General features: G+C 33.1%; 2 protein-coding genes across 3 annotated transcripts in view; one reads left to right on the plus strand and one right to left on the minus strand.

The window, feature by feature from the left end:
* Positions 1 to 5,929, minus strand: part of plcb2 (phospholipase C, beta 2) — a 15,855-nt gene extending 9,926 nt beyond the window's left edge. The window contains exons 1-3 of one of the 2 annotated variants that reach the window (XM_042743150.1): positions 5,792 to 5,929; positions 4,309 to 4,420; positions 1,781 to 1,858 (exon numbers count right to left, since the gene is read on the minus strand). In XM_042743150.1, coding sequence (XP_042599084.1) covers positions 1,781 to 1,831 — 51 coding nt within the window. In that variant the 5' untranslated portion in view covers positions 1,832 to 1,858; positions 4,309 to 4,420; positions 5,792 to 5,929. Of the gene's footprint in view, positions 1 to 1,780; positions 1,859 to 2,159; positions 2,511 to 4,308; positions 4,421 to 5,791 lie in introns of those variants that run through there. The other variant, XM_042743149.1, reaches the window with a different exon arrangement.
* On the plus strand, positions 5,928 to 7,288 carry LOC109072491 (putative transmembrane protein INAFM2). Its single transcript, XM_019088730.2, has one exon. It carries the CDS (start codon positions 6,255 to 6,257, stop codon positions 6,762 to 6,764), a length of 510 nt encoding a protein of 169 aa, XP_018944275.1. The 5' UTR covers positions 5,928 to 6,254; the 3' UTR covers positions 6,765 to 7,288.
* Positions 7,289 to 14,715: the final 7,427 nt, after the last annotated feature.

The raw sequence follows: 14,715 nt of genomic DNA on the forward strand, positions 1-14,715 counted from the left end.
TTGAAATGAAGCAAAAATATTACATTAAAAATATTTAATAAATACACCTTAAAAAGTAAAAATTGGAACTTTGAAATGGTTTAGGTTGAAGTAATAAAATTACTAAAACTAAAACCAAAATATGAAATAAACTAAATAGTAATATCTATAAAAATATATAAATAAATGGCAAAAGCACAAAACACACTTACAAATATTTAAAATTAAAACTGAAATATAAAAATATGAATAAATACTAATATATATATATATATATATATATATATATATATATATATATATATATATATATACATACACACACACACACACACACACACACACACACACACACACACATATATAAACTAATAATTTTGAATTTTGAATATTGTATTACTATTTAAGTAATACATACAATAAAATTTGATTTTGGGCATGGATGTAAGGTAAAGAGGCAAACACAAGTGAACTGAATCTTTATATCCACATAACATTAATAAAAACAAAGTTGATGATTATGAGCTCGATGCGTTTGAGTGTATATTATCACACAATATGCTTTCAGATCTCTGCGTGTTTATATCCAGCAGCCAGAATGTTTCTCTGCCCACAGAAGAAGCTGAAAGAGATCTGAGATCTGACACACTGCAAACCTTCATCAGCACAAATCAATATTCACTCACACACACACACACACACACACACACACACACACACACACACACACACACACACACACACACACACACACACACACACACACGCTGGAGGCCTGCAGCTCTGATGAATATTATGTTTGGATGATACTCTCATAACAGGCAGGGCACTGTAAAATGAATCTAATATATTTAAAATGTAAAATATATACATAATCACTGCATTATCAAATTATGATATTTTCAGCTATTAGAACATAATGGAACAGCAAATATTGGTTGTGATTTTGTGATTGTAAATGCCATTGACAAATAAGTGCTATTAAAATTCTCTAAAACTAAAACCATAAACATAATTTTCTTTTAGTTTAACTTAAAGTACAAAAGTAACAAACTAAAACTTAATGAAAACTAAAATAATAATAATAATAATAATAATAATAATAATAATAATAATAATAATAATAAAATATTACAATATTTTACATTAAAAAAATTCAGAATTAAATAATAAATAAAAAATAAAATAAAACTGAAACAAAAAGCTAATAAAAACTATAGACATGTTTTTAAAAATACACAAAAAATAAATGAAAATGGAAAATATATTTAAAAAATAAAATAAAAATAAACAAAATATTATTTTTAAGTAAAAATGTCAAATTAAATGTATCCACATTTACTTAAAGGGCAAAACATTAGATGACTCTATCATGGAGTGCTGGACACTGTGTATGGTAATACTGTGGTTTCTGGACATGTATCACGGTAGTATTATGGTGCTCTCTGAAGTACCATGTAAATACTGTGGTACAAGAATATAGGCTCATAGTATATCATTCTGGATCATAGCAAATGTAGAAATACTGTGGGATTACCATCACTGTACCATAGTACTTTTTTGTGAGTGTAAGTGGCATTTCAGGTAAATAATTTAGTATATTTTGATAAACAGGTTTACAAATGATATAGAATACATTAACTAGTAAATGTAAAACAACAATGCATACATGTAAGAAGTGAATAGATGGATATGTTTTTATATATAGTTCAGGTGACACATAAAGATCTTACAAAATAGATTTAATATAAATTATTAATAATTATTATTATTTTTATTTTTTTCAAAATTCCTATCTTACCTTGCTCTGATTGATCCAATAGAGGTAAAATCCTTTCGGATCCATCTTCATGGTGACCGGTGTGGTTTTCTTGGAGTCCTGTCAAGCGTTTTTATCATAAAACCATTAAATATCTCACAACACGATACAAATTGAGAACACAAACATCAGAAATGGACCAGAAACATAAATCAAAATCGTCAAAGAGGCCTGTTTTCATTAAACACTGATAAATATTCCCCCCAAAAATCAGTTATGTCCCATGCTAATCGTGTCTTTTTATCTCTTTTTTATAATTATCAGTATCAAGACCAAAAGCACCTGTCGTACGGTCAAATATGAATCCATTAACCAATCTCATGTGTTTATATGAGTCCTAACTCTGATCCCGTCTACTTACTTCTTTCCATTTTGTGAACCTGTCTCCCTTCACCAGATACTCTTTGACATCAGGCTCCTGAAGCGTGTAGCGGTTTCGATTCATTTTGGACGGATCACCACAGTAATGTGGTCTAAAGCTTCAGTCCTGAACTCATTGTCCCCGGTGAGAATGAAGGACTCCGGGGAAACTCGGCAGGACGTCCAGCCTTCAATATGCATTGCAAATGAACGGACCCACCCTGCTCAGGTTTACACCATTTATCTGTGCTAGCATGCCAAAAATCAAACTATAGAGCAGCACAGGATACAAGAATCCAGAACAGAATGTATATATTTAGGCCTGAATTTAAATGTATGTACATGAATTTCATATAAATTCCCATGCATTTGGATTACGCACTTTTAACAAAACAAACTTATAAGTTTGTGATGCATATTTATCAGTCATACATAAATGAAACGGGTCAGATTTCACGCTATAATTTATTAGGAACTACGTATTTACATCTATTTGATTTTATTTAAATAATCAGCATAAATCAAATAAAATTAACATAATGTTTAGTGTTCAGTTAAAAAGTATGAACTTAATTAAAACATGGAATAAGCTTATGTTTAAAATGTTTAAAACACATTCAGTTTATTAGCACTATTACAGAAATCATGACTGACAAATATGCATCATATATATATATCATTCAAATACATAAATATTAAATGAAGGCATAAATATCAAGTGAGCTAATAAAACGTTTTGGTAACATTACAACCAGGTTATAAAATTATTACCTACATTTGTGAATATTAAAAGAACATTCCGTTTTTTTTTTGTTTTTTTTTAAACATTATATGAATGCTACTTTTTAATGTTCTCTGAAGTGAAGTAGTTACATTTAAAGAATGTGTAAATAATGTTTCTGTGGTAACATTTTGAGAACATTATAAGAAGTCTGAGTGAACATTTACTGGAATGTTTGTTCATAACTTACACAAAAAATGTATATGATTGTTATTAAATGACAAGCATAATGACAAGGAGCCAGTTTCACCCGAGTGAACGAGGTTTGACATTATTAATGATGTAAGATTAGAATATGTAAATATTAGCATGGTTCTGGTTGACAGGTTTGACACACAGATTAACGTTTAATAGATTCATTACTATATTCATTCACAGAGTTCATTCATCTGCTCAGTTTAGAGTAAAATCATGAATCTGTTCTAGAATGACCCGGACTGTGGTCAGAACAATATTCATGTCGTTTGGCTAATAGTCAAATATGAGCTGACACATGGAAATCATCACGGAGCACATTAACATGAGGCTGTTTCCTAAAGGACACACATTCACAACACGTCTCACTTCACAATAATCAGAAGACCTCAGAAGAATCAAGCACACATGGTGTGTTCATTAATATTATACTTTTATGTGGATGATGTTAGAGACAGACTATGAACTGACAGAACATTAAATGTGTCACTGAAACAATGTCACATATACACATTTATCTAGCCAAATATGCATGTGACAGAGTTGAATTGTGTTATAATAAATATATATATATATATATATATATATATATATATATATATATTTTTTTTTTTTTTTTTTTTGTGTATAATTATACACTATATATGTGCGTGTAATCCAGCCCAAATCCTTAATCCTAAAAGACAGAAAATAATTAAAAATAAAATATACAAGTCTACTAAAGATCATACCCCTAAACGAATTTTTTTTTATATATATTTTATATATTTAATATATATATTTTTTAACATTTTTTTTATTAAAATGTATTTATTTAGTATTTATTTATGCCATATATATATATATATATATATATACACACACACACAAGACCTACATCTTCAACAACAACAACAAAAAGTTTACTAAAATAACATAAAATAGCAATAAAATCAATAAAATAACCATTTCTATTTTGTGGCTTTAGCAGTAAGCTTTAGCTACATAAATACAAACACAGATTTATAAAATAAAGTTCACTTGCAAAATGTTAACTATTTAATGATAATCATAAATACTGTAATAAAGCAGCATATGTTTGTTTTGGTAGAAACGTGCTGGGAGTGTATTCCAGTCTGACCTCTGTCTCACACAAACAGACCATTAGAGCTGGACAGCAGTGATTGGCTCTTACCGGCCAGCCAATCAGAGAAGGACATCATGGTGCAGGACTCCGAACTCTGAATCTGATTGGCTCCTGCAACAGCAGCAGCAGCACTTCCAGGAGATATGGTGTCAATCAGGTCCTGTGGCATCAGAGGACAGTCAGGCGAACATCCAGCAGGAGAATCGTCCGTTTGAATGTCACAATTAACCTCTTAATTACTGATAGGAGGGTCACGGTGTTAAAAGGGTCAATACGGCCAACTATTATCAGTAACAAATGATTCTGCATGTTTAGTCCACATCAGTGAAGATGCTTCAGGGAAATGCATCTTTATTCAACTTCATGTTCGATTAAACAAACATCTGCATTCACTGCAAATGTTTAATCATTTTGCTTTTATCCATAATGAGGGAAACACATAATCTATCATAGAACAAAACATACAGCCAGAATGCATAATGTAGGAGATCATTTATTTTAATGGATCTATAAATTATGTAAATAAAAATAGCATCAGAAGCTCATATAAAATATTCATTGGCCATTTAGAAATGATTTATTATTTATCAAAAGCACTAGTGGAAGGATTTCTACGAAACAGTAATGATGTGGATACCATAAATGTTATAAAAATATAGTGCTTTCTTATTTGAATGAGTTAAAACAATATATAATAGACCTATATTATTAACATATACTTAAAATAATATTATTCTGCATCTTATTTTCAATAAAATGAATGATTTTTAAGGTATTTGGGCAATGGGATATTTTTGATTGACAGATCACATTTCTCCATAAAAGGAAGATCTGGTAATCAATAATAAATGTATTTAATAAACATTATGCTTCATTCTGCAGATCATTAATCGATGTACATTCAAATAGGAATATCTTTAAAGACACTTTGATTTACACATTTACAGTTTATGGTTTATCAGATGGTTTTATCCAAAGTTTATTTATAACTTATTTAATATTATTATTATTATTATTTATCAATATTAAATATAGGTATAATTAATTAAATTAAAAAAAAAAACATTATAAATATAATTTTTATGACTATATTCTCGACTGTTATTAAAATGACTGAATCCAAGTTGATATGATTTTTTTGAACAGTTAACTGAGATACCATTATAGTTTGTATTAATATTTTGAATCAGTTTTATTATTTTCCATATTTATTTTAATTTTAGTTTTAATAATTTTGTCGTGTGGTTTTGTCATTTGCTTTTTAATTATAGTATTTAATATTTTTGATTTCAGTTCAGTTTTATTTATTTTTGTGCAACAAGTTAAAATGGGAAATGTTTTTCTTACATTTTAATTGATTGAAGCTCAGGTTAATTTTAGTTGATGAACGAAAATGTTTTGTTTCAGTTTTATTTGTATATATTCGATTCATAAAATACGTTCTTATATCTGAATGCACAGCATACAGAACAGCATTATATAATATTTTTTCAAATGCATTTTGATGAAAGTCATCATAATGTTCCCAGACCTTGTGTGAACTGCTAAGCATCATGATGTTGGTGTGTTTTCTCCCTTCATTCTCCGCTGGTCCTTTAAGAGCCTCCTCCTCCTCTCCTGTATTTTTAGCTGATGAAGCCTCTTCTTCAGCTGAATAACACACACACACACTCGCACGCGCAGATGTGTGTACAGTATGAGGATCCGTCTCATCATCCTCAACCCTCTCTAATCCATCCCGTGATACTTGGATCAGAAGCATCACAGCCCTCGGGGGGAGAAAAAGGCTGCGCTGGATGCTGGAAAACACCAGAAGCATCAGCAGCACCACACCGAGCCGCAGCATGATCCTGACGTATTTCTGAGGCAGCTCGAGCGCCATGGATGCACGCGACACGATTTAACCCGCGCGTAAAAGAGCCTCAACATCCTTCAAAACGGACGGAGTCGTGGAGCATCGAGGGAAAACCCGGGCCAATCGGGACCAAGGCTTCATGCCCAACATGGAAAGGGGCAAACCAGCCACCTACACGGGCGACAAGAAGGCAAAGATGGCTGCAAAGACCAACAAGAAGTGGGTAAGACTGGCCACGGTGTTCGCCTATGTTTTATCCGTGTCTCTAGCTGCGATCATCCTCGCCATCTACTACAGCCTCATATGGTCACCAAAGTCCTCCTCCACCTCCACCAACGCCCCCGCGAGAGGCAACGGAACGGAGAGCAACAGCACGCAGGCGACTCCGATCCACATCAACGCCACCGGCACCAACGCGTCTCTGGCGCAGACGGCCGCGTCCCTCTCCAAAAGCGCGCACTCCCAACCCGCGGATCTCTACACATACATGCCCAGCGACAGCCAGACCGCAGCGAAAACACCAGGAGAGTCCTCCAGGAGAGGCCAGACTGGAGACGCGCAACCGGAGACGCGCTGGAACGAGCGCGCAACGTCGCTTGAGGACGACTCAAGGCAAACTCACTCAAATAACCGGCACAGAAAGACCTAAGACTTAAGTTTGAGACTTGGAAACGTTGCTGCTCGTTGGAAACGTTCACAGGCCGAGACGAGGCCGTACACCGACGCATAGCCTATATAGCAAAGGCTCTGATAGTGTTTAACCCTTCATATAGGCCTATAACCTGTTTTGTTTCGCCTTAATACTCGGCATCGTTGATATTTTGGGAGCGTATCATCCGAAGCGACTGTCCATTGCGCTCTATGCCTTGATTCGAACAGCCATTCTTTCTTTTTTGGGGGGTTGGGAGGGGGACAAGCTTTTAAAATAGCAGCTCTAAAAGCTTGCATGAATTTCAACTAAACCTGTTAACCAATTTAATCAGGATTCTTGTGTTAGAGGAACCTGTGTCGATGCTCAGGTATGTGCAAATATCCATGTAAATGTATTGTTTAGTAATGTACATACATGCTCTGGAGACTTTTAGCATCACTAGATCATTTTTATAACAAATGATGTACCATAAGTGTAGAATACATCACCGTAATGGTAAATAAACAACCTACAACTACAAACACTCATTTCCATTCATTGCACAAGGGGTTAAAGAGAAAGATGCTCTTGTGTTATATAAACCAATCTGGGGAGCACATCGATCACTTTGACTAGATTAAAAACAAGCTGGCAAGGTAACGAAATTACAGTTTGGTTAAAGTGAGCGCACTGTTTAATCCTGCATTAACCCATAATCAGATATTAAGATCAACGCAAGATTGGGTTAATGCTGGTCAGAATAGGGTCATTTTTCAGCTTCACAGCCACACGTTTTCACTCTCTTCTGTGTCTTCTGGCCTCATAGTGACTCTCATTTGCTTATTTGTCATCGGTTTCTAACTGTTTGCATCCATGCATGTTTAGTAGTGCCTCTCTCTCTCTTCGTACAGTACGTGATGAAGGTTTATTGACTGACTTCTGAAGTCAAATGCAGGAATTACACAATCCTGCTCTATTTTCAGCAGCGGCTCTTTGACCTGTTACAGCACAGGCCAGAAAATATCTGGGAGAAATTTGTGCAACTCGAACACAGAGATACAAAACGGCGTTCGTACTGCACATTTATGAAAAACACAATTGCCATTTTTTTGCCATAATTTGAACGTTCAATGCAATGCCAAGATGTTTTGAATAGTTTTCAGTGAGTTGATATGCAGTTGCATATTCACCCAAATCTCAAAAATCCACCTTCAGCTCTAAGATAAAGAGTTAAACGCTGAAAGAGTTTGTTCCAATCACCCACCACTAAATCTGTTGATGTTGTGGTGTAACTCTATACTTTGAGTGCACTATTAAGTAGCCACTTCTTGCAAACAAGATGTTTTGGACATGTTTTTTGATTCATCCTGTGATTGAAGACGACTGATTCATCAGCTGTGGGTACAAATCAATGATAAAGCGTCAGTTTGCGCACTTCAAGAGCACAAAACCCCCTTGAGAATCAATTATTAGAGGTGTTTACCAAGTCAGTCCTCACTATTACTAGTGCTGATAGTCATGCGATCAAACCTCCAGCACTAAGTAGTGAAGGTGAATGTGTGCGACAAAAATCCAACTTGAGCCACATACATAGACCATGATGATATCATTATTTACTTGAGAACACCCTAGCAACCATTTAGCATCATTGGCAATGCATTTTACAAAGACAAATTTCCAAAAAAAAGGTAATATTTCTTGTACATCTGATTTGCAAGGCTTTAACAGAGCATCCAATCCAAAAGGAAGCAAATATGCATATATATATATATATATATATATATATATATATATATATATATATATATATATATATATATATATCATATGCATATGCAGTACTGGGTACATATTGTAGTCCATTACGGATTACAGATTTTTGGTTATTCATTTTTGGTTATGTATTCTTATGAGTACTTTTTTAGATTACTTAAAGATTAGTTTTTACCTAACTTGTTTTAAAATGTATCATTCATAATCAATAATACGTTTCATAATTATTTGTTTTTATAGTGTTTTATTTATAGTAATCGGAAGCATGGAGCGCAATTTTATTTACATGACATTTACAATGCCTTTCTGTATTGTGAATATAGTCAAAACTAAATGGCACGACACAGTAAGATTTTTAGAAAGGAGACTTTAAGAGAGAAAAAAAAAAAAAATTAGGAAGAAACAATAAATTTTGAATATTTCTCTGCCATTGTGTGAATAATATGTAATCAAGCAATCCATAAAAATAAATGTAATCTAATTATGAGCGTTTTAAAATGTAATATAATCTAATTACAAGTATTTACTTTTTGGTATCAGGGTAGTAATTGATTACATGTCACCTGGATTATGTAATCAGATAAAAAAATTAAGTACTTGTAATTAGATTACATTTTATAATGCTTATGATTAGATTACAGTTACTTTTTCTATGGATTACATGTTATTCACACATTATCTGACCAAAAATATTTACTTGAAGTCCCCCTGAGATTTTGTTAAGTTTCAATAATTTAACAAATTCACATTATAGTGTTGAAGAATTAATTTAGGTTTATTTTTTTTCCTGATTTAACTTGCTTTTCATCAACTCACGTACACACAAGTGAATCATATACAAGTGAATCATATACAAGTGAATCATATGAATCATAAACAAACCAAGCAAAAGTTCTTGCATGCAAGTTGAATCAGTGGTTCTCAGTTGGTGGGTTTATGGTTGATCCAATTAGTGTTAAATGCAATTAATAAAGCACAATTAATCTTAAAATTGTGTGTTGCTGAATATCCAAACAAATCTGTTAAAAACACCTCCTATAGCCTATCATTTGTTGTTCAAAAGTCATGTGTCCAATCACACTCTATGACTGCAAATTCAATATTATAAGTGTTTGTTCCATGTGTTAGTTCTCATGTTGATTATGCATTCATAAAACTGTCATGTTTATTGCATATATTGCATATTTGGCTCAAGCAGTTCATGCCAATATGAATACACCTCACGTCTGGTATTTCTGTATGATAAACGATGTGTCCAGTCGCTAAAACCTGCATCCTGAAGCAAAACCATTTGAGAACCACTGGATACAGTAAAAGCTGTTGTTTTAAAGAAAGTGCGGGATTATGTTGCAGGTTCATAATGGGCTTTTCAATTATCATCAGCAGACGGAAATGCATTATTAATCAAGCTGAGAGTGCTGTAACCCATCACCGGCTGGATTTCCCATCAGCAGCGTCTGCGCTCACAGCTGCAGGTGCTCGTGATATAATCGAGTGTGTGCCGAGAGACCACCGCACTGCAGCACAGACACGAGGAAAGGGCCAAAGCTGCACTCATGTGGATTTTGCGAGCCTTTTTGTCCCATTTCTGGAATAACTGGTGGTTAGAAGCACTACAGGCTTTTTATAGGGCTGATGTTCCCCTAGGTCTTGAATTGACTATAAAAAGACAGTAACAAACTGTGCAAAAGCCCATAATGTTAAAGAGCTTAAAATGTGTCAGTGCTGAAACACTCAGTAAGAGAAAACTGCACCAAAAATATATTAAGGGCTGTCAAACTGATTAATCACATAAAAATAAAAGTTTGTGTACACATTTAAGATATATACACACACACACACTGGTATGCAAACGTTTGGGAACCCCTTGCAGAATCTGTGAAAATGTGAATAATATATAAGAGAGATCATACAAAATGCATGTTATTTTTTATTTGGTACTGTCCTGAGTGAGATATTGTACATAAAAGATGTTTACATTTAGTCCACAAGACAAAAAAAGTAGCTGAAATTATTAAAATAACCTCATTCAAAAGTTTGTGAACCCTTGGTTCTTAATACAGTGTGTGGTTACCTGATGATTCATGACTGTTTTTGTTTTGTTTTGTGATGGTTGTGCATGAGTCCCTTGTTTGTTCTGAAGAGTTAAACTGAGCTGTTCTTCAGAAAAATCCTCCAGCTCCTGCAGATTCTTCAGTTTTCCAGCATCTTCATTTGAACCCTTTCCAGCAGTGACTGTATGATTTTGAGATCCATCTTTTCACACTGAGGACAACTGAGGGACTCAAACACAACTATTAAAAAAGGTTCAAACATTCACTGATGCTCCAGAAGGAAATAAGATGCATTAAGAGTCGGGGTGTGAAAACTTTTGAACAGGATGAAGATGTCCAAATTTTTCTTATTTTGTTGAAATATCATTTTTTTCCCAAATAGTACTGCCCTTCGGAAGCAACAGAAGATACTTGAATGTTTCCCAGAACACAAATTAAGTACAATTTACCTTCATCTTGAAATTCAGAAAGTTTTCACCCCTGGCTCATAATGCATTGTTTCTCCTTCTGGAGCATCTGTGAATGTTTGAACCTTTTTTAATAGTTGTGTTTGAGTGCCTCAATTGTCCTCAGTGTGAAAAGATGGATCTCAAAGTCATACAGTCACTGTTGGAAAGGGTTCAAATATGCAAAAGATGCTGGAAAACTGAAGAATCTGCAGGAGCTGGAGGATTTTCCTGAAGAACAGCTCAGTTTAACTGTTCAGAACAAACGAGGGACTCATGCACAACCATCACAAAACAAAACAGTCATGGATCATCAGGTAACCACACACTGTAGTAAGAACCAAACTTTTGAATGAGGTTATTTTAATAATTTCAGCTATTTTTTTTGTCTTGTAGACTAAATGTAAACATCTTTTATGTACAATATCTTACTCAGGACAGTACTAAATAAAAAAATAACATGTATTTAGTATGATCTCTCTTATTTTGTGAAAATTATTCACATTTTCACAAATTCTGCAAGGGGTTCCCAAACTTTCCCATGCCACTGTATATATATGCACACACATGTAAATATTTCTTAAATATTTCTATAAATGTACACAGTACACACATATATATTATGTAAATGCAAAATTTTATTTTGGATGTGATTTGTTGCAATTAATCGTTTTGACAGTCCTAAATTAAGTTTAATATCTTAATAGTTCTAAAAAGGCAAAATTTTATATATAGCAACATTTTAAAATTAAAATAATAAATACGATAAAAATTGTTGCTAAATTCAAACATAATTTATGCTAATTTAAATGTTAATACTATATATAAAAATATACTGCTATATATAATATATATCACTATTATTTATATGCAAACACGCACACACAATTGTTGCTAAATTCAAACAATTTTAATATTAATAATATACAGAATCAAAAATCTTAAGAGCGCTTAATGGCTCTTAAAAGGCTCCATTTATTTATTTATTAAAATAATAATTAAAATTAAGAAATTGAAAAAAATCTAAAAACATATTAAGGTATATTTTATATACTATTATATATAATGCATACCATTACATACCACTCTCTCTCTCTATAAATATATGTAAAAAACATGAATTGTCCTTAAAATGCTCCATTTTAATATATTCCATGTATTAAAAACTTTAAAATTAAAATAAAAAAATATGCAAAATAAAATCATTAAAATGTATATTTTAGATATTATACATTTTATTTTGTATTTAAATTTTTAGGAGACCCACTCTTAAACATCTCAACGATAAACAATAAAATAAAGCAAATTATTATAAAATAATTACGGTCAGTGTGAAAGGAATAAGTGCAAGATTCAGTGCTTTTTTAACTTCAGTTTGACTGTATCAGTGCTCACGGAGTGACGTTTCAAATACTTTCTTGAATGTATTTGCTTTTTCTCTAGACATGAGTATAATATTTGACCAAACACAAGCAGATGAAAGTACCTTCATCTATAACCCGAACCACGATGATCATAAATCATGTGAGTCAGGTGAAGGTCCCCGCGGATGATGCCGTCCCCGAGCGCGCCTGCTGGAAAAGGTAATTAAAAGAGTAACAGAAGACAAAGCTGTGTTTGAAGAGAACAGGGAGTGATTTCCAGAGCAACTGGCCGATGGGAGGCTTTTAAAAATAATAAGACGCTAATCCCAAAAGATCCTGCATTAAACTGAACGCAGAGCTCTGATGCAGCACTGCTTCTTCAAAAATACACTTATTTTATTAGTATGTTCTGCACAGATGTCATTGCTGTAGAAGTGGGTTTCAAATTTACTACACAGCAATGATTATTTTAGCAAATCCAGATGGATTGAGAAAGTAAATCAACTTCATCAAAATAATTAATTGGTGAAGTTTGATAAGCTCCGCCTCCTTGATTTAACAAAACAAAGTGAGGCTGGAAAATAATGATGAACAGTTGATCGCTGGAGTCAAGAGAGCTGACCTGAAATATCTACATAAAAACTGAGAATTAATTCATGCATGTAATGGGTTTCACTGAAAATCATGAAAAATAAAGCATTGCGATATGAGTCACAATCTCAAGTTTTATATGTGTACTTAATTTCAATATTTATATAAAAATAACACACACACACACACACACACACACACACACACACACACACACATATACAGACAGACAAACACACACACACACACACACACACATATATATATACAGACAGACAGACAGACACACACACATACAGACAGACACACACACACATATACAGACAGACACACAGACACACACACACATATATACACACATATATACACACACATAGACACACACACACACATATATATATACATATACAGACAGACAGACACACACACACACACACACACACACACACACATATATATATATATATACCATAGACAGACAGAACACACACACAGACAGGACAGACACACACACACACACACACACACACACACCTATATATGATATATAGATATACAGACCAGACATTGGCATACACACACACACACACACACACACACACATATATATATATATACATATACAGACAGACAGACAGACACACACACACACACACACACACACACATATATATATATATACAATAGATATACTATACAACATATACAGAACAGACATACACACACACACACACACACACACACACAAACACATACACACATATATAGACAGACAGACAGACAGACAGACAGACAGACAGACAGACAGACACACACACATAAATAAAAATATATAAAATAAATGTTACACCACAAAAGATTTATTCTTAATGTAAATGTGTTGACTGGCATTAAAACACATATATTATGACATTTAAAGGTAATAAACTTAATTTAAATGTAATTAAGAAATGTTACATTTTAATAAAGAATTTTTTTTTTTTTTTTTTACAGGTAGATATTGATGGTATAAATTCATAAATCATGTTCGTTGTAGGTATAATTTTAGTGCATTTTAATATTTTGTCCAGTGAAATCAGTGCAAGCATCACAGTACAGAGCTGGTAAAAGCTTTTAATGCTTATTATTTATATTTAACATTTACTTCAAAACCAAATGAACACAAAATAATTAAAGTGACGATATAAAAATCAACCCTTAGTCACCTAAAACATCAAACCCTTAAGTGTCTGGACTCAGAAATACAGAAACGTGGTGAAGATGAACATCAGTACGATCATAATTCACTGCCATTTACAATCAAACAATAAACTAGTGAGTGCTAAACTAGCAGGTTAAAGTAAACCTGCTTCAAACCGACCGGCCTGTAACTAAAACACGTTCATGTCGTAAACATCCTGCTAATCTTTTGTAAAACTAAACAATTTAGACCTTAATAGTCCTTCATTTTTAATCAGATAGCAAAACCAAACAACTGGTTTAATAGTTTTCAGTTCATTCATACAAAATAAAGTGCTAATTAACATACTTGAACCATCCTTGTGAACTATCCACACTAAACCCCACGACACATGTGCGTATAGAGAATATTATATGGCAACCGAAAGGCTTCTGTCAGACATATATGAGTTATGATGAAGAGTACTACTAGGTTAGTCAGTTAGTGTGCTGGTTAAGTCTAAATGCACACTGTGTCTATGGGTTTGTTCCACTAAAGTTATATATTCATTTAATTTGTTTT

This window comes from Cyprinus carpio, chromosome B17 (assembly GCF_018340385.1).
Source record: "Cyprinus carpio isolate SPL01 chromosome B17, ASM1834038v1, whole genome shotgun sequence".
Taxonomy (NCBI): Eukaryota; Metazoa; Chordata; class Actinopteri; order Cypriniformes; family Cyprinidae; genus Cyprinus; species Cyprinus carpio.